Source organism: Mastigoproctus giganteus, chromosome 4, assembly GCF_048544385.1.
Source record: "Mastigoproctus giganteus isolate SK-2022 chromosome 4, ASM4854438v1, whole genome shotgun sequence".
Taxonomy (NCBI): domain Eukaryota; kingdom Metazoa; phylum Arthropoda; class Arachnida; order Uropygi; family Thelyphonidae; genus Mastigoproctus; species Mastigoproctus giganteus.
Genome location: NC_143578.1, coordinates 42,818,850 through 42,842,153, shown reverse-complemented (window position 1 = coordinate 42,842,153; position 23,304 = coordinate 42,818,850). Strand labels below are relative to the sequence as shown.

The 23,304-nt window shown below is 36.9% G+C and overlaps 1 protein-coding gene across 1 annotated transcript in view; it reads left to right on the top strand.

Moving 5' to 3' along the window:
- LOC150086671 (uncharacterized) overlaps positions 1-23,304 on the top strand; it is a 37,986-nt gene that overhangs the window by 4,110 nt on the left and 10,572 nt on the right. The window contains exon 3 of the mRNA XM_090371511.1: positions 19,645-19,868. Coding sequence (XP_090227637.1) covers positions 19,645-19,868 — 224 coding nt within the window. The remainder of the gene's footprint in view (positions 1-19,644; positions 19,869-23,304) is intronic.

Genomic DNA, 23,304 nt, shown 5'->3' with positions numbered 1-23,304 from the left:
AAGATTCACCACCCCTGCTCTAGGGAAGCAAACCTGGAATCATCTACAACTTTGCTTATGAGTTATGAACCATCTGCCCAGAAAACCACTCTTCACTAATACTAGGATTCTCAAACACTCTATTAATGGTATGAGATTCTGTTGTGGGTGTTGCCTTGCTGTTGTGATTAATCACCTCACTCTGTTAAAGTTTAGTCTTCTCTACTGGATATTCATTATCACCTATGCATGAGCTAATTAGCCTGTTTGACCTATAAGTTCATACACTGTACTGTTGTGGGAATACATGGGTTGGTCACTTACACACTAGCAAGACTTTTGTGGATTTATTGGATGATTGTTTTATATAGCAACATGTTAGAGAGGCAACAAGACAAGCAGTACTCTTCGTCTGATTATCAGCAGGCAGCCATTTTTCATGCATTAAGAATCTACAGATAAAAGAACCACTAGGTGGCAGTTATCATAGTGTATTGATGTGGAATTTACTTAAAGATGTAACTGTCATCAAGGTTAGAGGGAAGGGCATTTGCTTTTGTAGAGCTGACTACAGTGAGACCAGCAGATGATGTTGGACCTAAACTGGTGTATTAGACCTGAATAGGCCTAGACTGAAATAGATGTCAGATTAACTAATCAGGCTTGTGGCAGGGAAGGAAAATGAATGAGATTTATATAAATTATCAGGTGATATAGAAGCCTGTGGTAGATATAAATTAGTTTACAATTAAATCACATAGGACTTAATTGTAGACTAATTAAGTTGCATAGTTAGGCAAGCTAAGGCAAATTATAAGAAATCTTTGGCAAGTGATGCAAAGAAAAATAGCAAAGACTTCTTTACTTCTGTTAACACTAGAAGGAAGAGGTTAAATCGTATCGATCCACTTGATGTTGATGATTTAACAATCAATGATCCTAGTCAGGTTTCTGACAAACTGAATAGGTATTTTGCATCTATGTTCACACATGAGGACTTATTTAAGGAAGGGGATGTTATTTTATAAATCCAACAGGAGCTAAATCATTTTGTGATAACAGAGAGGAAAGTGGAAGAGAAATTGTTGAAACTAAACATAAAAAAAGGTACCTTGAGCAGATCGGATGTTTACAATTATATTAAGGAACGCAGCAAAGGAGATAAACAATCCCTTATCCATAAATTTTTTAAATTCAGGAATGGTCCCTGGCCACTGAAGATGTACAAATGTATCTCCAGTTCACAAAGGGGAATCAGAGGCTGGCATGAGTAATTACATACCTGTTAACTTAGTTTCTGTTCCAGGAAAAACAATGAAGTCACTGGTTAAAGAAGTAATGCAGGGCCATCTAGACAGGAGTGCAGTTATATAGCAGTCACAGCCTGCATTTGTTACAGAGTAACCAATTTGATTGGATATGATGCAGTAACAAAGGAACTGGATGGAGAAAGTAATTTTAATATCATATACTTGGATTTCGTGAAGCTTTTGATGCTGTTGCACATAAAAGATTGCTGTACAAATTAGAGAAGTGCGGCATTAAGAGCAAGTTACTCTTACGGGTAAAGGAATGGTTGAGTGGGAGAAGGCTAAGGGTGGTTATCAGTGGGCTCTTCTTCAACTAATATTATTAATGGAGAATCTTGGGTTCAGTTCTTAGGTCCATGTTGTTTGCTTTATTTACTAATAATATTGATGAAAGTACACCAGTCTTAAAGTCTAAGTTTGCAGATGAAACAAAGGTTAGCAGGTTAGTTAACGACAGTCTCCAGAATGAACTACTGCAACAAGATCTATAAAAATTAGGAAATGGGCTGGAAAATGACAATTGAAGTTTAACATTGACAAATGCAAAGTTTGTCAATGTTAATCTATTGGCAAATCCCAGATTAATGTATCAACTGTGTGGTACAGCACTCATGGTAAAAGAAAATGAAAAAGATCTGGGGGTAATTATACTGTCAGATATGAAGTTCTGTGAGCAGTGCAAACAGGCTGCCAGGACAGCTCATTGAATTTTGTCAATGATATACTGGAATTTTGCTAGCAGGAGTAAGGAGGTGATTATGCCATTGTATAAATTCAGTGGTTAGGCCTCATCTTGAGTACTGCATACAGGTCTGAAAGCCTCAATTTCAGAAGGATGTGGATCTGCTGGAATACATTCAGAGAAGGACAACAAGATTGGTAAAGGTACTTACCAATCTTGTTGGTACTCTTACCAAGATACTCTTAGCAAAAGGGTGTTCCTACCAAAAATTCTGCAAATTGCAGCATCTGTAAAGTAACTTGTGAAGTGTTTTAAGGTTTTGAATGGACTGAGCAAGTTCAGTGCTGATGGCATTCTTTCCTCTTGTTTGGACTGTGCATATGAGGGAGCATAAATTCAAATTGAAGGATAGGTGCATAATAGATTTTTTTTTTTTTTTAGATTATGTTTTTTAGGCACATTAGCATATATGCATATTGCACTTGTTGTCTTCACAATGTCCATCTGTCTGCATGTAACAACTCGACTCCCATTGAGTGAATTTTATATTTGGATCTTTTAAAATGATTTATTGAGCATTCAAAATTGTGTTAAAATTGGACCAATAAAAATCTGGAAATTATTTTTTTTACAACCTGACTCTTAGCAGATAGAATGGACTTTCATGAAATTTTATATATCACCCTTTCAGAATGATACATCAAGTCTTCCCTAATTTCATTAAAATTTGAGCAGTTATTATTACTTTGTCCATCCACCTGCATTTAATAAATTGACTCCCAGTGGATGAATTTTCGTGAAATTTTATATTTGGACCTTTTAGAAAGATTTGTGAAACCCAGTTATTATTTCTTTGTCCAGCTGTCCACATATAAGAACTTGATTCCCACTGAATGAATATTCATGAAATTTTGTATTTCTCTCCTTAGAACGATTTGGTGGCCCTTCCCAAATTTCATTAAAATTGGACTAATAGTAATCCAGCAGTTATTTATTTTGCCATACAAAGCACGTAGGCTATCCATATACTGTATATTGTAGCTGAAGTACTGGTGTTTGTTGTCATGTGTTGGTTGGAGGAATGAATGAACAATGTGGTGGATGCACAGAAACAAACTTTTCTCTCTTCATGCATGAGTCATTGCTTTTTTTTTTTTTTTTTTTTTGTTAGAAATCATGAATTATTACTATTTGCTAATGCACCTGAAATGTAATGCACTGCATACATTGACTAACTTGTCTGTCTTTACTGTTGATGGAAACTATTATCCTTCCAGTGACAGAGCTTGGGATTATCCACACAAGATAGTAAAGACAGTATCTGAATTTAAAATCAACAGATTGTCAATTTCAAATTCAGATACTGTCTCAAAAAATTGAATAAGACTAGCATGATAATTAAATTTTCATCATGGGATGGGTAAGATACATTTTGGAATAGACACTGTCATATGTCTGGAATCATTTATAAGTACATATGCAAATACACTCAGTGATCACTGAATTGTGACTATCCCATTGGTAATGGACTATGCCACACAGCTCACTTTGTACACTAGAGCCGTGGTAATCTGCACTTGCAGTTATGGGATGTAGTAAAGATATCAAGGAATTTCAAAAAGGTATAATTGTGGGAGCTTGTGCATTGGGTGCTTCTATATCTTAAATTGCATGTCGCTTCGGTTTCTCACAGCCTACTATGGTGTACAAAGAATGTAGTCAAACAGGTCAAACTGCCTCCCATCAATAGAATGCCTCACTTCCCATTCTTATTATACAAAGGATTATACAAAATAGACGTTCGTGGTTAGCGAAGAGTGCAGCACAATGTATGGGCTCAACGTCAGATCACTGTGTGACAGCTCACATCACAACATAATATAGGAAATGCAGAACAATATCCCAAATGATGATACACTACACACTTAGATGTATGGGGTTTTATGGCAGACGACGCAAGATCAGCGGTGAGGAGAAGATACCTTCTCCTCACCGCTGATAGATGAGTCCAAATACCTGGTGCAACACGCCGACAGATGCCTTTGTATGTGTAGTGCAAGCAACACGAGTCCACTGACCCATTATGCATGGTGCCCACTATCCAGGTAGGTGGTAGTGGTTGCTTAATACAGGGTATGTTTTGCTGGCAAGAACTCTGACCCCTGGTGAATATGGACCATTTCAATGGTGAGATCTATGGCAGTTCTTAGGAGAGCATGTGCACCCTAGCACGTTGCATTTTTTTACTGTACAGAAATGGGATCTTCCAAGATGATAATGCACTGTGTCGTTGGGCCCACACTGTGCATGAGTGCTTCGAGGAACATTGTGAAGATATCACCCATCTTGATTGGCCTCCAAATTTGCCTGATCAATCCAATTGAACACTTGTGGTATGTTTTGGAACGGGAAGTGAGGCATATGTACATGCAGCCATCATCTATTCCGACACTGGAAAACATTGCAGGCAGCATGGCTGCAGATCCGTACAGATGTCTTCACATCTAGTGGAGTCAGTGGCTAGGTGAATAGCAGCTGTTATCCATGCGAATGGTGGCCCAATGCAGTATTAGGTGGGTGGTTACAATTTACTGATCACTGCACATATATAAAACAGTGCTTATTTTTTTATGTGGCTGTTGGCAGCCTAGGCTAAAGTGGAGTATATACAGCAATATAAATTTAGTAAATTTATACAGTAATACATATCATATAACCACTACTTAAAAAAAACTGCATATATTCCTTGCTTTTGTTAGAAAATCAGTGAGTGTGTAAATGCTGTAAGAACACTGAATACTACACTGACAGCTCATGTGTTATTTCTCTCATAAAGAAATTTAAAACTTGTCAGTAAACTGGAGAGCATTTCATTATAGAAATGCTGTTGAATTAAATATTTATCCCATTATTAATCTAAAATATTTCTTCATATTCAACTGGGGTAATAGAATAACAATAGTTAATTATTTCTATGTGATTACAATTTCAGGTTTCATATTTAGTAATTAGTTGTTGAATAATTTATACAGTGAAACTTCTCCTAACCGACATCTCTCTACAATGGACATTTTCAAATTCCCCAACTCACCTCCATTGGTTTTAACGTGTTTTCAGCTTCTGTCTAGCGGACATTCTCTGTAACGGATGCGGACAGGCAATCTGCACTGTTTCATTTAGATTAGCACTTAATTTGATCTCCCCATAACGGACAGCGGGCGAGCTCATGGCCCTTTTTCTAGGAACGTTTCTTCCACGTATTGCCTCAATTGTGTGTTTATTTTCTATTTCCGATTCTCTGAATTTTATCAAGGTTTACGTCGCGGTTCTAAACCCTTTTTCAAGAATTTTAAGGCACGTGTAAAACTTCTGATGAATTCGGTGTGTGCAGGGGGGGGGGGAGATATGGTCGGCCTTTCGTCTTTTCAGTGTCGTGTGAAGTGCACAGTGTCTTCTCGTAAACATTTAACTTTAAAAGATAAAGTCGAACTCATTAATGCTTATGATCGGCAAAAAAATAGTGTTCGCAATCTCGCTGCAAAATTCAAAATTGGGAAGACGCAGGTGAGCGACATCCTAAAGAAAAAAAAATGAACTGCTCAAACAATTTTGGCAACACGGAAATGATCAGGTTCAAAAATCATTCCCGAAAACTGTTGGACTTCAAATTGACAATGTTACGTATGAGTGGTTTTGTCGCGCACGTGCTAAAAAAATTCCCATTAATGGGCCTATTATTAGGGAAAAGGCTTTGGAGGTTGCAAAATCTATGGGAGTAAATGAGTTCAAAGCTTCTGCGGGATGGCTAGACAAGTTCAAAACTCGGCATAAAATTTCTTGGAAAACCGTAAGTGGTGAAGGTGGATCTGTTGATACTGGGATTGTAACAGAGTGGACCGTCAAATTGGAAGATTTATGTCGTGATTTTGAAGCTAAGGATATTTACAACTGTGACGAAACAGGGTTGTTTTTTAAAGCTCTTCCTGAAAAAACAATGAGTCTAAAAAACGAAAAGTGCCAGGGCGGAAACATTTCTAAGGAACGCTTGACTGTACTATTGTGTACAAATATGCTGGGAGACTTTGAACAACCTCTTGTTATAGGAAAACCACAAAATCCTCGTTGTTTCAAGGGCATAAAGTTGAATCTTTTGAATGTTGACTGGAAGTCTAATAAAAAAGCGTGGATGACACGAGATATCACCAGCGAATGGATAAGTCACTTTAACCAAAACATGATTCGTCAAAACAGAAAAATTATTCTTTTCATGGATAATGCTGCATCTCACCCGCACATTGAATTGTCCAACATTCAAATCGTTTTTCTGCCACCAAACACATCTGCAGAGTGTCAGCCCTTGGATCAAGGGATAATAAAAAATTTTAAACTTCACTACAGAAAACGTGTTTTAAGACATCTCATTGCAAACATGAACGATGTAACATATGCGAGTGACCTTGCAAAGAAACTCAGCATCCTAGATGCGATTAAATGGATTTCCTCTTCTCAAACGCAAAAATTGAAATTGGGAACAGCAATGTGGAGCACCAAGAAGAGCAAGAACTTCAACATCTATTGATAATGTACGATACTCCAGTTACAAGTGACCCTGGCTACAAAGATATAGACTTGAACCTCACTACAGAAGATGGTGCTCTAGATATCAACGACATTATCATCGATATTTTTCAAGAAGTTCCTCATGAGGATGAAGAAATGGAAGGTTATTCTGTCGAAGACATATTAACGACGAACCACCGATGAAAATAGAAGCAGTGCTCATACAAATCAATCGTTTAAAAATGTTTTTCGCCGCTGAAGAAGATACTGAAGGACTTTCGATGGTTTCTTCACTCCAAACAAATGTTGAAAACAAAATTATCAGCCGGAAGAAGGTGCAGAAGAAAATAAGTGATTACTGTATGTATTTTTCTTAAGATAAAGTCATAATATGCATAGCACAATTGTATGTATATTATTTACAAAAATATTGTGCAAAATCTGTATATAATTTAATTTAATTTTACATTAAACGTTTAACGATTTTTCTTTATCTCTTTTCTTTATGTAATTGTATATTATTTACAAAAATATTGTTCAAAATCTGTATATATTTTAATTTAATTTTACATTAAACGTTTAACGATTTTTCTTTCTTTCTTTTTTTTTCTCCCTCAGACTTCTTGTTAGCGGACACTTCTCTCTAACGGACAGATTTTCATTCCCCATGGCTGTGTTCCACAGGCTTTTCCGTCATATTATGCTCTTGCCTATCAATATACTAGTGAATCCTCGCTATAGCAAGTCAGCACAATATCATGTGAATTCCAGAAAAGCCTGGGTTTCGAATGATCTATCTAGTGGTTCAAATTAGGACAAAATCCTGCGCCCTCAAGTCTCACTCAACATGTCACAGTGAGCGTACTCGCAGCGACAGAATTGCGTTGTGTTTTTTCATCCCGAAACAACTCTTAGCTAAGGGCTGGTTCGAAATGCCGCCACAAATGATTCTTAAAAATAATTATTGTTCAGTGAATTGTATGTAATTTAGAAAGAATGATCAGAACGCAAAATAATAACAAACAAAATAAGTTTATTTAACATATATGTATACAAATGAGTACAATATAACTGGTAAATAAGTTAGATTAATTGGTATTTAATTGTTAGACAAATTAATTGAATGCAAGCATTATCTTGCTGTTAGCTATATTACAATGTTGTAATATTCTTCATATGGTTTTTCCACTAATTCCTTAGCAAGTACAAAATAATTAGTGTTTGTCAGAGCATACCACTGTTCAAAATATGAAACAGGTAATTATATTATCTTAATAGTGTAATTAGTAATTGACAATTAAATTAATAAGTCGCATTATCATTAAAGTTGAATACTAAGAAAATAATACAGTTGTCGGGGTATATTTATGTGAGGAAAGGTGTCTTATAAATGCATTAAAACGTATGCAGGTAATAGGTTGGCTTTTGGGTGATTTAATACAGTTTGTTATTAAACAATAAGGGTTGTCTTACCCGAAAATATTCTGCAACGCCTCGGGGGGGGGGGGGGAATCTGTTCCAGACATCAATATAGTTCTTTTCTCATCTTTTCCCTCGTAATTATTAATTTACATCTTCTTTACACAATGACAAAAATCGGCCAAAGACTTTCACTGCTCTTCTTGTCATGTTTTACTCATGAACTTAACTGTGTGTGTCCGTCTCCCCTTTTTTGTCTTTTTCCCCTTCAAATATATATATATCTACATCGCCTCGGGGGGGGGGGGGGTGAGAAATAAATTGATACTGTACCATGCACGGCGTCGTAGTGACAATTAATATCTTTATAAAGGTCTTGTTATGCAAGACCTGCTGTGTCTTGTTCTGGTAATTTCTACTCATATAACAATTCACCGTTCTTCGGACCTTTGCGTTCGATCAACATTCTTGTCCGCTCAGGAGAACGGGTGACATCACTGTAGTGTCCCCTTACGGCGACCGCATCCCTGGGGTGATTTGAAAGCGAAAGTAAAAGCTTAGCTGAAGTGATGCTATCGTATATAATTTAGTTGTACAGGCCGTGAAAAATATATCAGGCATTATTAGGCCAAATACCTCTTGAAAATAAGTGAAAGGGCTGAAAAGTGAAAACATGTTTCACACACCTTCCCCCTACGGATAAGAAATTCTGAGCGCCGAGAATTTCACAAGCTCAAAATTTCTCAAGTTTCTTTTTTTTTTTTTTTTTTTTAAAAAAAAAACGTGTAACATGAATTCTACCGGTGTAAAAAAAAATGAAGTGACAGACATCTTTCCTCTTACAGAATTCGGATTGTTCTCCACTATGATAAATGGTACCCCAAACACAAAGAAATAATGTGTCTACATACACTTTTCAAAATCTTCTGAGTCCTCTAATCCTACCTTGGATGAGCCAACAACTTGGTAATGTGTCTACATACACTTTTCAAAATCTTCTGAGTCCTCTAATCCTACCTTGGATGAGCCAACAACTTGGTCTGCAGACCTTAAACAAAATCCCATATTAGCAAGTAAATTTTCACAAGAGGTGTTTATCATATATGCAATGTATATTGTAGCAATGTTTATTTTTGTATTAACACAAATTGTCGTAGTATGTTGCACTGAATGTTCTCTACACAAACGTCTGAACTGGACATTTGAAGCACTGGAATACTGATAGGATTATTCATTGTTGGTCAGGGGAAAATACTGGAACTTCTTCTCAAAGAATTCTTTGGTAACATTTCCTTTATATCACCATTGCTCCACACAATAGTATTACATGCAACAAAAAAAAAATCAAAGAATCTGTATCTATTCTTTTTAACAAAATTAGTATAATATGACAGTAGATATACTATTCATTATGACAGTTAGCAACTGAGACAACACAAATGTTCAATACATATGACATCCTTTTATAATAAATGTATTTAAAAATATATCAAGTAAAAAAAATATTCTTCTAACAGGTGAACATTTATTTTACTTATTCTATCATATTTATTTATTTATTTACCCTTTTTTTTTAAAAAAAGAAAAACATAGCAAACATCAAACATTAAATGATTATATAATATAAATCCTCACATATAATTAAATTCCTGCAACTAATATACAGAATTTGCAATAAGAACAAAAAAATCAAAGAATACATTGAATAAATATGGCTGCAAGTACTAACTTATTCTTGCAAAGTTATAAGACTACAAACTGAACTGTAAAAAATTTAGGCAGTTATATCAACTGACCAATTGTATAGTTTTAACTATTCAGCACCTTCTGATGGTGCAACCATCATCTGTGGGGAATATCTCACTAACTCTCCAGACATAGAGAGAGTTCTTGGGTCCACAAATCCTTAAAGTTTAAGGCCACTGAGTACACTTGTCAGCTGTGAAGACTGCATCATATTCCTTGAGTGATTTCATGGAGATAGTCCTTCACTATTAACTGGAACACCATGTCAGAGCATGAGAAAGACTAAATGTTCACTACAGTTCTGAATGGGAGAACTTTTTGCATGCCTTCAGAGGAAGGACAACCATCATGCACATAAAACTGATACATCCTAAAAAAATATCCTCTAAGCAACTGAGCAAGAAGATAGTAAAATGTTAAGTGGATCTCATTTTCTCTTTTTGTCTTTCTTTTTTTCTTTCTGGACAATTTGTTCAACTGATAGATTCACAACCTTTATTCATCTTTTCAGATTTGTTTTGACTTGTAGGAGAGGGGGTGAGGTCTCATGCCATTTACCCTTCATCTATACACTTTCCACTCACTTTTCTTGTACTTGATCACATTCCAAAACGGTCACCTCCTTATTTCTTTTCAATAAATGGATTTTTCTCTCTATTTTCAAAACAGAAACACACAAGTCACTCATGACAGATTAACAAGATTCCCATAAAAAGGAATTGGAAACCATCCTCTAAATTTGAAAAAATGAGCTCTGATCTTCTCAATCAGTGCACTATTTTAATCATCAGCTATTTGGATTATCAAAGGCAAGAGCACAAGATTGATACTTCAACAGTTTGCTTTCAGTTCCCTTTTCATTGTAGTTGATATTGACCAAGTATGAGTACTATTCAAACTCTCCTTACTTTAATACAATATCATTTACTCTTCTAACGTCATATGTGATACAACTGTAATTAGTGGATATACTCCTTTTCAAAAAAAATAATTATTTATGGAACTACTACTCTGATTTATATTGTTTCAACTTTAACTCAGGATGAGGCTGAGTATTCTTTTTCAAAATGGTACAAGGAAAGATTCTCTTATCTTCATCTAGAAACACAGGTGTTACTATTTATTACACTCTACACTTCTCTTCGGAGGAACGACAAAACAAGCAGTAACTGGGCGGAACCAGCCGTCCTCAGGCCACTTATTTCATCCGATCTTCAAAAGAAAAAGCCTAAATATATATATAGACATATATTTTTTCCCAGAATCTTTTCTCTTGTAGTGAAATTTTAGTCAGCAATGAGAGAGGGAGAAAACAAAAGGAAACCAGGGGTGCACCCAAAAGGCCCAAGTATCCACTGTAACCTTCCTCTCTACATTGGCCTATAATTGCAACATGTTTTGTGGAAGAGGACTCTAATATAGGTTCCATAAGAAAATATTTTCCTCAATGGTCAAATTTGAATAAGAGTTCTAGTATTTATCTTCTTTTACCTTCTCTTTTTTTTTTTTTTTTTTTTAAAACAACTCCTGAAAATAGCTCTTGCTTTTAATTGAATTCCAAATTCTCTTTCCATGTTCTCTACCTGTATCCTTTAATTCTCTGTGCTCACTACATCATCCCTAACATAACTGCTGATAAACACAATGATAGAGTTTGATGAGAACTAACCTTTCTGTTCCCTTTATAAGTAAAGACTTCATGGGTCTGATACTCTAATTAATCAGAAACTTCATTTAATGTATCTCTTAGCTTATAATCAAATCATCTTCAACCGAATGCAATATTCATCTCATGACACTATGCATCAATTTAGCATGATACTGGAATCATTATTCTTATATAACTTTCCCTCTCCAAGAACTGACTTCTTTTCTTTAAAGATGGAGGAAACACAATAACAAACTTTTCCTCATACTGTTTTCTCTTTCTCACAAATTTCAATTTTGCTTCTTTATAGTTTTAATCTCTCCACGCATCTCTTATAAGACCTGCCAAATCAAGGCCTCTGTCATCATTTGGTGTATTTAACCTCGCGGTAAGTGGACTTCCCAACATCCACTGAATAGTCCTATCTAATCCACTGGGTTGATCAGCGTGATCTGCACTTCCATGTTCTTCTGTATTTTGATCAGAAGATTCGCCTCTCTGCATCTCTGTTTCATGAGAGGAGCTTCCATGTTCTGTTCCTACTCTACTGTCAGAAGCTGATTCGTGAATTCTCACTTCATTTTGTGACGGTGGATTGAGGGTTACCACATATGGTGTGTGAGTTACACGACTACGACTGCGCAAATTATAGTCATGTGTCTGTGCTGGCTTATGGGTAGATTCAACTGTCTCTTCAGACTGTTTTATCACTGACGGCCTATTTTGGTTCTCATTTGAAGATGTCGTCAAAGGTTCTGGAATAGGTGCAGTTCTGGTTGGCTGCAAATACACAGGTTGGGGGTCTATGGGTGGGATTAAATCACATTCTTCTATTATGGGGTCATCAAAGATCCATGTTTCTTTTGGCACTGTCTCTGTACCAGATTGATCTTGTATTTCACCATCTTCTGATTCTTCTGACTCTTCTACTCTAAGTTCAGGAAACACTTTTCTATTTACTACCTTTGTCAATCTATCAACATGCACTAACTGCTTGTCCTTAGGTTTATTTATATTCTGTATTTCAAAATTGACTGGAGAGGTCTGATTGATCACACGGTAAGGTCCTGTACTCAATCGAGCCAGTTTCTTCGTGGTACCGGCTTTTACCTTGGGAGTAAAAAGGTAAACAAGGTTTCCTACTCGAATATTCTTATCCACAGCTACTGCTGCTCTACGCTGTTCTTGTTTCTGCACTGCTTCCTCCAAATGTTCAGAGACCATTTCATAAGCTCTACGGAGTCGTGCACACATTTCTTCTGAATAGTTCTCTAAGGATGCGTAAGTTGGCCTTAATTTTGCATGCCATAAATCTGAAGGTAACACTAAATCTCTGCCATAGATTAAAAAGTTGGGTGTTTCTTGAGTAGAACTGTGAGTTGCAGCATGATATACAGCCACAGCCAATGGAATCATTTCATCCCAGTCAGTCTGAGTCTGATTTATGACATGGGATAATATGTTCGCTAAGGTACGATTTATACGTTCGACTTTTCCGTTTGCTTGTGCATGGAAGCTAGATGTATGTAGTTGATGAATGCTCAACTTCTCACACACTTGTCGCAATAATGAGGACATGAATTTTGTACCTTGATCTGTGAGTATGTATTTAGGAATTCCATGTCTCGCTATCACATTGTTTATAAATGCGGTGGCTACTTCATCTGCCTTCTGAGTTTTGAGTGGAACTGCTTCAACATAACGCGTGAAATTATCCACTGCTAACAATAAATATTTGTGTCCTCTCAAGGACATAGGAAGTGGTCCTAGGATATCTAATGATACTCGCACCCAAGGTGAACTTTCACTGGGAACTCTCATCAGAGCTGCTTTAGCTTTCGGATTGTACCCTTTTCGTTCCAAACACGATGGACATGACTCAATATAATTCTTAATGTCGCTGTAAATCCCAATCCAGAAAAAATTCTTTTTTACCTTCTCTAATGTCTTCTGTAGAGACCAATGGCCTCCGTTGTCGTGGCATGCTTTCAATACCTCTGTCTTTAGGCCAACGGGGACCACTAATTGTTCTGTTGGCTCTTCTCTTGTCGCTCCAGGGTCAGATAAAGTGTAATGATATAGTATTCCCTCTTTCGATAAATAGAAGGAATCTGGGATTTTTGCTGATGCCTGGGGTATTCCTTCCAATTGTTCAATTAAGTTTTGCAAAATTGGATCTTCTCTTTGCAGGGTTTTAATTAAATTTCTGGTTTGTTGCTGGGGCATCACCAATGATTTGCTGGGGCATCACCAATGATTCCATGGTTAAATCAGCTGATATGGGAGCTACTAACTCAGTTGTTTTAGCCTTTCTTAGCCCTTTTTTCTTTTCATCCTCTTCTAACACTGGCCTTGAAAGAAAGTCTGCGTTTGAATGTACTTTACCAGGACGGTACTGAATTTGGAAGTCGTATTCTTGTAAAAGCATACTCCATCTCGCTAAGCGGGGGGAAAGATTCTTCAGATTGAGCAAATAACTCAAGGGTTGGTGATCTGTTATCAGGGTGAAATGATTGGACACTAAAAAAGGTCTGAACTTTGTTACTGCGAAAACAATAGCCAAAGCTTCTTTCTCTGTCGTACTATAATTCAATTCTGACTCCTTTAATAGCCTAGAAGCATAGGCAACTGGCTGTCTTGTATCTTCATCCATCTGAAGCTCGAGACAGGCCCCTGCACAGTACGCTGAGGCATCAGTAGATAAGAGAAATGGTTTTGTAAAGTCAGGAAAAACCAACAGAGGTTCAGTTGTCAAGGCAGTTTTCAGTTGATCGAAAGCGTGCTGCGTGGAACAGTCCCAAACAAAAGGTTTTTCTTTTTTTGTTAGCGAAGTGAGAGGTCTTGCTATCTCTGCATAATTGGGAATAAATTTCCTATAGAAACCTGCCATTCCAAGAAATGATCGGACTTGTTTTACGGACCGGGGGGGCGTGCGTCTCGAACGGCGACTAAGTTTTCTCGATCCAGACGGATGCCTTCAGAACTAACTAAATGCCCAACATATTTAAACTGTTCTTTCAGGAACTCACATTTCTTAGGTTTTAGCTTAAGGTCGTATTCTCTCAGACGCTGGAAAACCTTTCGCAACCTCAAGAGATGCTCATTAAGGTTGGGCGATGCAATAATTATATGATCAAGGTAAGCGAAAATCGATTCTTCACCGAGTCCATGAAGCACTAATGATAAGGCTTTCAAGAATGACGAAAATCCATTTTTTAATCCATGTGGCATTCGAGAAAACTCAAATAAGGCTTCTCCAGTAGTGAAGGCGGTTTTGTGTCGATCAGCTGGGTGCACCTCAATTTGATGGAATCCACTTCGCAAATCAAGTGAAGAGAAGTAGCGCGCTTTCCCTAAAAGTTGGAGAATTTCATTTAAATCTGGGACAGGATATGCATCTGAAACCGTTTTCGCATTCAATCTCCGAAAATCAATACACAGCCTATATGATTGGTCCCTTTTGCGCACCAAAACAATTGGCGCTGAATATGGGGAGTTGCTGGGTTGAATGATGTTTGCCTCCAAAAGTTCATTCACCTGCCTTCGAACTTCATCTTTCAACAAGAAAGGAACTCTATAAGCTGTCTGCTTAACCGGTATGCTGTCCGTCAATTTAATTCTATGTTTATATACCTTTGAATTTCCTAGCTGAGCTGGACACTTGGCAAAAATGTCTCTATATTCATACAACAAGTCTGATAGTTTACGTTTCTGATCACCAGTCAAATGATCAAGATTAAAATCATTTAAAGTCACAGGAGATGTCTTATTGTCTTCTACTTCCTTACCTGCAAAAGTAACTGGATTAATTTCAACCCTTTCCAAACTAGCAATACCCATCCCCTTTGGAAGATATAAAGGCTCAGTTGACAAATTTGCCACCAAGACTGATATCAATCCATCGGACTGTACTTTGTCCACTGAACAACGGACAGCTAAGTCCTCATGACCAAGGTTATAATTAGGCTCTGTTAACACTAGTTGTTCTGTGGAAACAGCAAGCTGGTTACAATAGGCTGTCAAAACCCTTTCGGACGATCCTGGTAGTACATGTTTACATGTGAGTTTTGCTACCACGGGTTTAGAACTCATAATTCGTTCCTTAACACCTACTTCTCTTAAACAAATATTCAATGGGATTGAGCGAACCATTTTTTTACCTAAGTCAATTATGAACGAAAAACGTCTCAAAACATTCAATCCTAATATAACATTATATTGTCCGGTGAAATTTCCATTAGCTACCAAAACATTATCTTGAAAACATGCATTATCCAGTTTAATGTTTACTGTTATTTCAGTATGGATCGGCACTACATATCCAGAAACACCCGTTACTGTCAAGTTTGGAGCTCTTGGATTTAGAGATTTATCTTTTTTAATTTTATTAAATAAATCTGTACTAATTAAAGTTACGCTAGCACCTGAATCTACCAAAAATTTAGCCTCAACATTTTGAACTGATCCCATGATCAACGGCAATTGAGAATCGTTATCTAAAATATAAACTCCATGTTGCACATTTTTGTGGATGGCATACGATTTAGCTCTTCTATAATAATTTTGACCTGGTAACACATTTCTATGACGCAGATAGTCCCTTCTATTTCCTTCTGACATCCGTTTATGTCAGAAATACCTATCTCTACCTTGTCTGTAACTTACATTATCTACCTAGTTAATTTGCCTACCAAAAGTCGCTTTAGGGTGAGTTTGTACCTGATTAAACTTATTTCTAGGTATTTCTTTTGTTTCCCCTGTGTAAGAGTTCATATCTGTCCTATTTCGATTATTATAATACATTTGGTTTGCATTTTTCACCCCATTTCCATTAAAATTACCACTTTGTGTATTAACATAAGGCGGCCGATATTTTGGTAACGCAGTGTATTCACGTGCTCCGCGACTCGGGCACGGACGGTTAGAATAAGTTGGTGTCGGTCGGGAGCTGCTCGGACGACGGCAAGCGGCATAGCGTCTTACTGCCTGTCTTGCTTCGTACGTAGGGTTACAGTATACATGCTTCCCAGCATAGCACGGAGCAGGAACGCGTCTCTCACTTTGGGCGAGTTCATTGCTACTGACACCTGAGGGCATAGCGTCTCTTCGTTCGTCAGACTACGAATACGTAAAACTACTGGGCGCTCTGTTATTGTAGGAAGGAAAAAATGGATAAGCTGCAGTATCAAAATTTTGACATCGTTCCGTTTCGTAAATTGGCGTTTGTAAATTATTACAAGTCGCGTTACTTACAGCTAATGCTTTAAGTGATTGTTTTAAGTCCAGTATTTCATTTTGTAAAGGTTTAATAAATTTTTCAAAATAATTTTCCTGCTGGCTACCGACTACTTCATTATTAGATTGACAATATATGGCATTAACTGGTTTATGTTTTGTTTCTGTAATAAGTTCATTTGCTTCCTCTCGTTTCGAAATAATAATTGCTTGATGGAAAGTGAGGGGGTTTTGTGACAAGACTATCCTTTTAATTTTATTTGAAACACCCCTAAGAAATTGGGCTAACATTGCCTGATCTAAAATTGAATTTGCTTCGGGAGTTTCATTTTGTATTTTAAACGCCTTTCTTGCCAGGTTTTGAATTCGGGCTCCAAAGCTGGCGACATTTTCGTTAGGTTTTTGCACAGTATTAGCGAATTCACTTAAACAAGTGACTATGGGTTCCGTTTTTTCAAAGTGAGCTAAGAAAGCATTTTTGAACACGTTATAATTTTTTTCCTTCCGTAATTCAATGGATTGTGCTAGAAATTCCGCAGCCAAAGAACGAAATTTCGCTCGACAAATCGAGATGAGTTCGGAATCACGCCAATATGCTAGTTCCCCTACGCTTTCTAAAGTTTCAAAAAAATATTGGGCAGATGGGCCTTCGTCTGTACCAAAAAAAGTAGGCACCAAACTTAGGTAACCTGCGATATTAGCCACACGCAGCCTGCCTGTTTCGGGCGGGGATTGCGTTTGTTGCGTATCAAACAATGGGGCAGAAAGGTCGGTTGAAGTTTGTGGGATTTGTTCTTCCATGTTGGATTTATAAGTGTCTATGTTAAATTAGATGACACCATTAATATTTGAGTAAAATTCGGGGTGGGAAGGTCCCTCCAAAACAGTGTACTTACCTTTACGTAGCTGAAATAGAACTAAACTGTTAGTACTGAGCAATGCTAAAATCAAAATGAGTTTCTAACACATAGTAACTAGAATTTTTTTTTTGTAATTTATTATTATTATTTGTTTTGACAAATCAATTAACTACTTCTAGTTGCTTCTAGTTGTATGTATTACTACTGTGTATGTACTTGAGGACTATGTTATTTGTATTGCTGAAAAAGAAAAAAAATAATAATAAAATGTCTCTAACCATTCTCTGTATACACACAAAATCACTAGTGTTAGACGTTTCCCTTTTATTCGATCACCACATGAATCCCTTTATTTGTCTTCTATTCACAGTTACTCTTGTTGTGCTTTGCTCTTCAGTTTACAGTAATCCTCATAACTCACAAGCTTTCATATATAAAAAAAAAGAGATTTTTCATCCCGCAAAAGCACATTTCATCCTGGTCACGGCACCAGTGTTCCACAGGCTTTTCCGTCATATTATGCTCTTGCCTATCAATATACTCGTGAATCCTCGCTATAGCAAGTCAGCACAATATCATGTGAATTCCAGAAAAGCCTGGGTTTCGAATGATCTATCTAGTGGTTCAAATTAGGACAAAATCCTGCGCCCTCAAGTCTCACTCAACATGTCACAGTGAGCGTACTCGCAGCGACAGAATTGCGTTGTGTTTTTTCATCCCGAAACAACTCTTAGCTAAGGGCTGGTTCGAAATGCCGCCACAAATGATTCTTAAAAATAATTATTGTTCAGTGAATTGTATGTAATTTAGAAAGAATGATCAGAACGCAAAATAATAACAAACAAAATAAGTTTATTTAACATATATGTATACAAATGAGTACAATATAACTGGTAAATAAGTTAGATTAATTGGTATTTAATTGTTAGACAAATTAATTGAATGCAAGCATTATCTTGCTGTTAGCTATATTACAATGTTGTAATATTCTTCATATGGTTTTTCCACTAATTCCTTAGCAAGTACAAAATAATTAGTGTTTGTCAGAGCATACCACTGTTCAAAATATGAAACAGGTAATTATATTATCTTAATAGTGTAATTAGTAATTGACAATTAAATTAATAAGTCGCATTATCATTAAAGTTGAATACTAAGAAAATAATACAGTTGTCGGGGTATATTTATGTGAGGAAAGGTGTCTTATAAATGCATTAAAACGTATGCAGGTAATAGGTTGGCTTTTGGGTGATTTAATACAGTTTGTTATTAAACAATAAGGGTTATCTTACCCGAAAATATTCTGCAACGCCTCGGGGGGGGGGGGGAATCTGTTCCAGACATCAATATAGTTCTTTTCTCATCTTTTCCCTCGTAATTATTAATTTACATCTTCTTTACACAATGACAAAAATCGGCCAAAGACTTTCACTGCTCTTCTTGTCATGTTTTACTCATGAACTTAACTGTGTGTGTCCGTCTCCCCTTTTTTGTCTTTTTCCCCTTCAAATATATATATATCTACATCGCCTCGGGGGGGGGGTGAGAAATAAATTGATACTGTACCATGCACGGCGTCGTAGTGACAATTAATATCTTTATAAAGGTCTTGTTATGCAAGACCTGCTGTGTCTTGTTCTGGTAATTTCTACTCATATAACAATTCACCGTTCTTCGGACCTTTGCGTTCGATCAACATTCTTGTCCGCTCAGGAGAACGGGTGACATCACTGTAGTGTCCCCTTACGGCGACCGCATCCCTGGGGTGATTTGAAAGCGAAAGTAAAAGCTTAGCTGAAGTGATGCTATCGTATATAATTTAGTTGTACAGGCCGTGAAAAATATATCAGGCATTATTAGGCCAAATACCTCTTAAAAATAAGTGAAAGGGCTGAAAAGTGAAAACATGTTTCACAGCTGTCTGTTAAAGGGAAGTTTCACTGTATATGTTTAATCTTTATATGTTTAATTGTTTATATAACAATGCTGAATAATTTATAAATAGAAATAATATATTATTTCGTTATGTGATAACTACCCAAATTAAATCCACAGAATCAATTTTTATATTTTTTGTATATTGCTTTTTTATATGAAATTCTGATCATTAAAATTATTACCATTGTAATCAATTGTAACTTATAAAATTTTGAGTGGTTTTGATATTAAAGCACAAAGAGTAATCCTAAAAATATTTTTATTAAGGGCAATGGGAGAAAAATATCCGACAAGGGAAAGGAGCCTTTCATTATGCAAATGGTGATGTTTATGATGGGGAGTGGAAAAATAATACGAGACATGGATTTGGAGTTTACCAGTTTGAAAATGGAGTGACATTCTCAGGAAACTGGAAAAATGGTAACCCTAAAGGTCCAAGCAATGTGAAGATGGAAATGGGTGCTTATGAAGGCCATTTTAAAGGACCAAATGTAAACAACTTCATCTCTCTCTCCTGTTCTCCATTTAAGTTTGTATTCTTGTATTGCTTATATAAAATCAAAAATGCATGCTTTTAAATCATATTTTATTGACAATAGGTTAGAATGAGTAAGTCCATAAGATGGACTGTTCCTTCTTATTCCAACCTTATTATATATTGCTGGTATAATTTCTTACAGGAAAACAAATGCATTTGGAATAATCCTGATCTTTTGTTATTTATTACCCACTACTTGCATAAAAAGGCATGAGAAAATTTGAGAGTTGCACAAAAAAAAAGTGCAATCCACATCTGCAATAAGGCCTCTAAGGTTGGGATTATTCATACTACAAATTTAGACACATACACCAACCGTTTATAACTGATTGAATAATGAAATAAAATAAAATAAAATGAAATGATAAAAAAGGCTGTAAAATAATATTTACAAAAAACTTTTAATTATTTACAATAAACTAAACTATAACAAAAATAAAATAAATAAAATAAGTTAAAATGCATTAAAATATAAATATAAAAGAGATAAAAAGACGATGAAAACACTATTAGAGCTTTCGGAGGTGTCTACCTCCTTCCTCAGTAATAGTGAGACTTCAGCGACACATCCTTAAATACCAGGTTCACGGTACACGTGGATGACCAGGTGCATACTCAGCATTCCTTTCACTTGTACCAGAACCGGAAGTAGTCTGGGGACGTGGAAAACTAAAACGCTTATCTCTGGCCAAAACCACCGCCTCAAAAAGGGGGTGAAGCCTAACTCCCCTGTCTCTATTCATACTATTGTTGCCAGAGAATCCAATCCACAGACTTTCCAGCCACTTGCGGTCCCAGAATCTATGCGCCCGGTCAAGGATGACAGCGTTGTCGGGGGAGATCTGGTGTTGTTTTTCCCAATAGTGCTCGGCAATGGCGGATTTATTGAGCTCTGCGGTCCGTATCGCTCTTGAATGTTCCCCCAGACGATCCTTGAGACGCCGTCCTGTCTCCCCCACGTAACATTCCCCACAATCCGGGCATGTGATCTCATATACGACCCCACTACTAGAATCCCTAGTAATGGGGTCTTTGACCTGTAACACTACTGTGTGCAACCTCCGGCCCGGGAGCTGCACACAGCGTGTCTGAAAGTTGCGAAGCATCCTCGCAATGCGATCTGACAGGCCCGGATAGTAGGGAACATACACTGTGGTAAGCGGTACAGGCGGAACTACCCGGTTGGGCTCTTCCTCTCTATTGTATTTATCAATGACCCTCTGGGGGTAACCGCACCTCATAAGATCCGTCGTGATTTGCCTAATTTCCTTCTCCCCCTCCTCAGGGGTACTGCAATGTGTTCTCACCCTACCCAAGAGTGCTCTGGCCACACTATTTTTATGTTGGACAGTCTGTGCCGTCCTATAATGTGTGTACTGGCCCCTACACATTGGTTTCCTATAAACCTTAGTTCTAAGTCTGGGGCCTTCCCTATATACCATTATGTCCAGAAATGGGAGGGTACCATCTGTTTCTACCTCCGAGGTGAATTTTATAAAGGGGGAGAAACCATTGAGAAACGACACCACATCTTCCTCTCTCCCCTTCTTTACAATAGTGAATGTGTCATCAACATATCGTTTCCACTTACGCATAGGGAACTCCAATCTCGCAAAAACCCTATTCTCAAATTCATAGCCAGATTTGCAACAATGGCGCTGATTGGAGAACCCATGGCTGTGCCGTGAACCTGTTTATACATCACTCCTTGGAAAACCAAGGTTGTACTAGAAAGACATAATTCAACAGCACCACATATATCTTCTATGTTTAGATGGGATCTAGCACTTAAGGTATTATCCTTTTGTAAAGCCCACCTCACACAATCTACCCCATGTGCTATGGGGATACACGTAAATAATGATATAACATCTAATGACATCATCATCTCGTCCTCCCCTATTTCTTGACTCCTTACAAAGTTCACAAATTCCACGCTGTTTCCAATAACCAATGTGGACCGCCCCACAACCGGGGAAATCAGCTGCGCCAGATATTTTGATAAAGCATACGTAGGGCTACCAATACCGAGCACTATTGGGAAAAACAACACCAGATCTCCCCCGACAACGCTGTCATCCTTGACCGGGCGCATAGATTCTGGGACCGCAAGTGGCTGGAAAGTCTGTGGATTGGATCCTCTGGCAACAATAGTATGAATAGAGACAGGGGAGTTAGGCTTCACCCCCCTTTTTGAGGCGGTGGTTTTGGCCAGAGATAAGCGTTTTAGTTTTCCACGTCCCCAGACCACTTCCGGTTCTGGTACAAGTGAAAAGAATGCTGAGTATGCGCCTAGTCATCCACGTGTACCGTGAACCTGGTATTTAAGGATGTGTCGCTGAAGTCTCACTATTACTGAGGAAGGAGGTAGACACCTCCGAAAGCTCTAATAGTGTTTTCATCGTCTTTTTATCGCTTTTATATTTATATTTTAATGCATTTTAACTTATTTATTTTATTTTTGTTATAGTTTAGTTTATTGTAAATAATTAAAAGTTTTTTGCAATCCACAGTCAAATACCAAATTTACAAAACAATATAAATAAAACACTTTACACCTTAATTGTATTTTGCTGTTATTTTGGCAAGCTATTTACAAAGTATATTTCTTAGTGTGGTAATAATGAAGAATGTATCTTAAAGTTTTCTTATTGATTCAACGAAAGAAATTATCTAAGGTACCTTCAATGCCATATTAAGAGTCCCAGGGATCCTGGTGCATGCTTTTGACACCCTCCCCTCCCACTCATAAATGGAAAAACATATAGTGTATTTATCTGCCTGAACATTTTGATTTCAGTGAAAACTTGGAGATTTGGGGGACCTGCTGCAACTGCTTCCTGTTAAATCTAGCCTTGAAGTCCCTCATCCTCTCTGACTTCAAGCTTCATGCTTTTTTTTTTTCTTTGTTTGTTTTGGTTTCAATTGAAGTTATATTACTAGTTTCAGTTTTTATTAAGGGAGAATATTCATCATGTTGACATTGGTTTTTGTTTTGTTGACCATTCTATATTAATCAGCCAGTTTTCCTGCTCTTAACTATGTTTTACACTAAATTCTACTACTATAATAGTTCTTTTTTTTATACCTTTTTTTTTAACATAAATTTTTATTTATTAGTAATTTTTTTCCAAATAATTTTGAAGCATCCCAAATCCTCAGTCCTCCTACTGCTGAAGAAATGCAAAATTTAGAGCATCATTTTTTTAAAAAAAATAAATAATAACTACCTCAGCTTGTAGAGCAGTTATACTTCATGGACACTGGTTTTGAAAAATTAAAAACTGAAAACAAAGAACAAAAAATAAATCTTCCTAACCTAAGCGATTACTCACCTAAGCACTAACTAGGCTTAATATTGCATAAGCTTCAGTGATCAGACAAGAAGT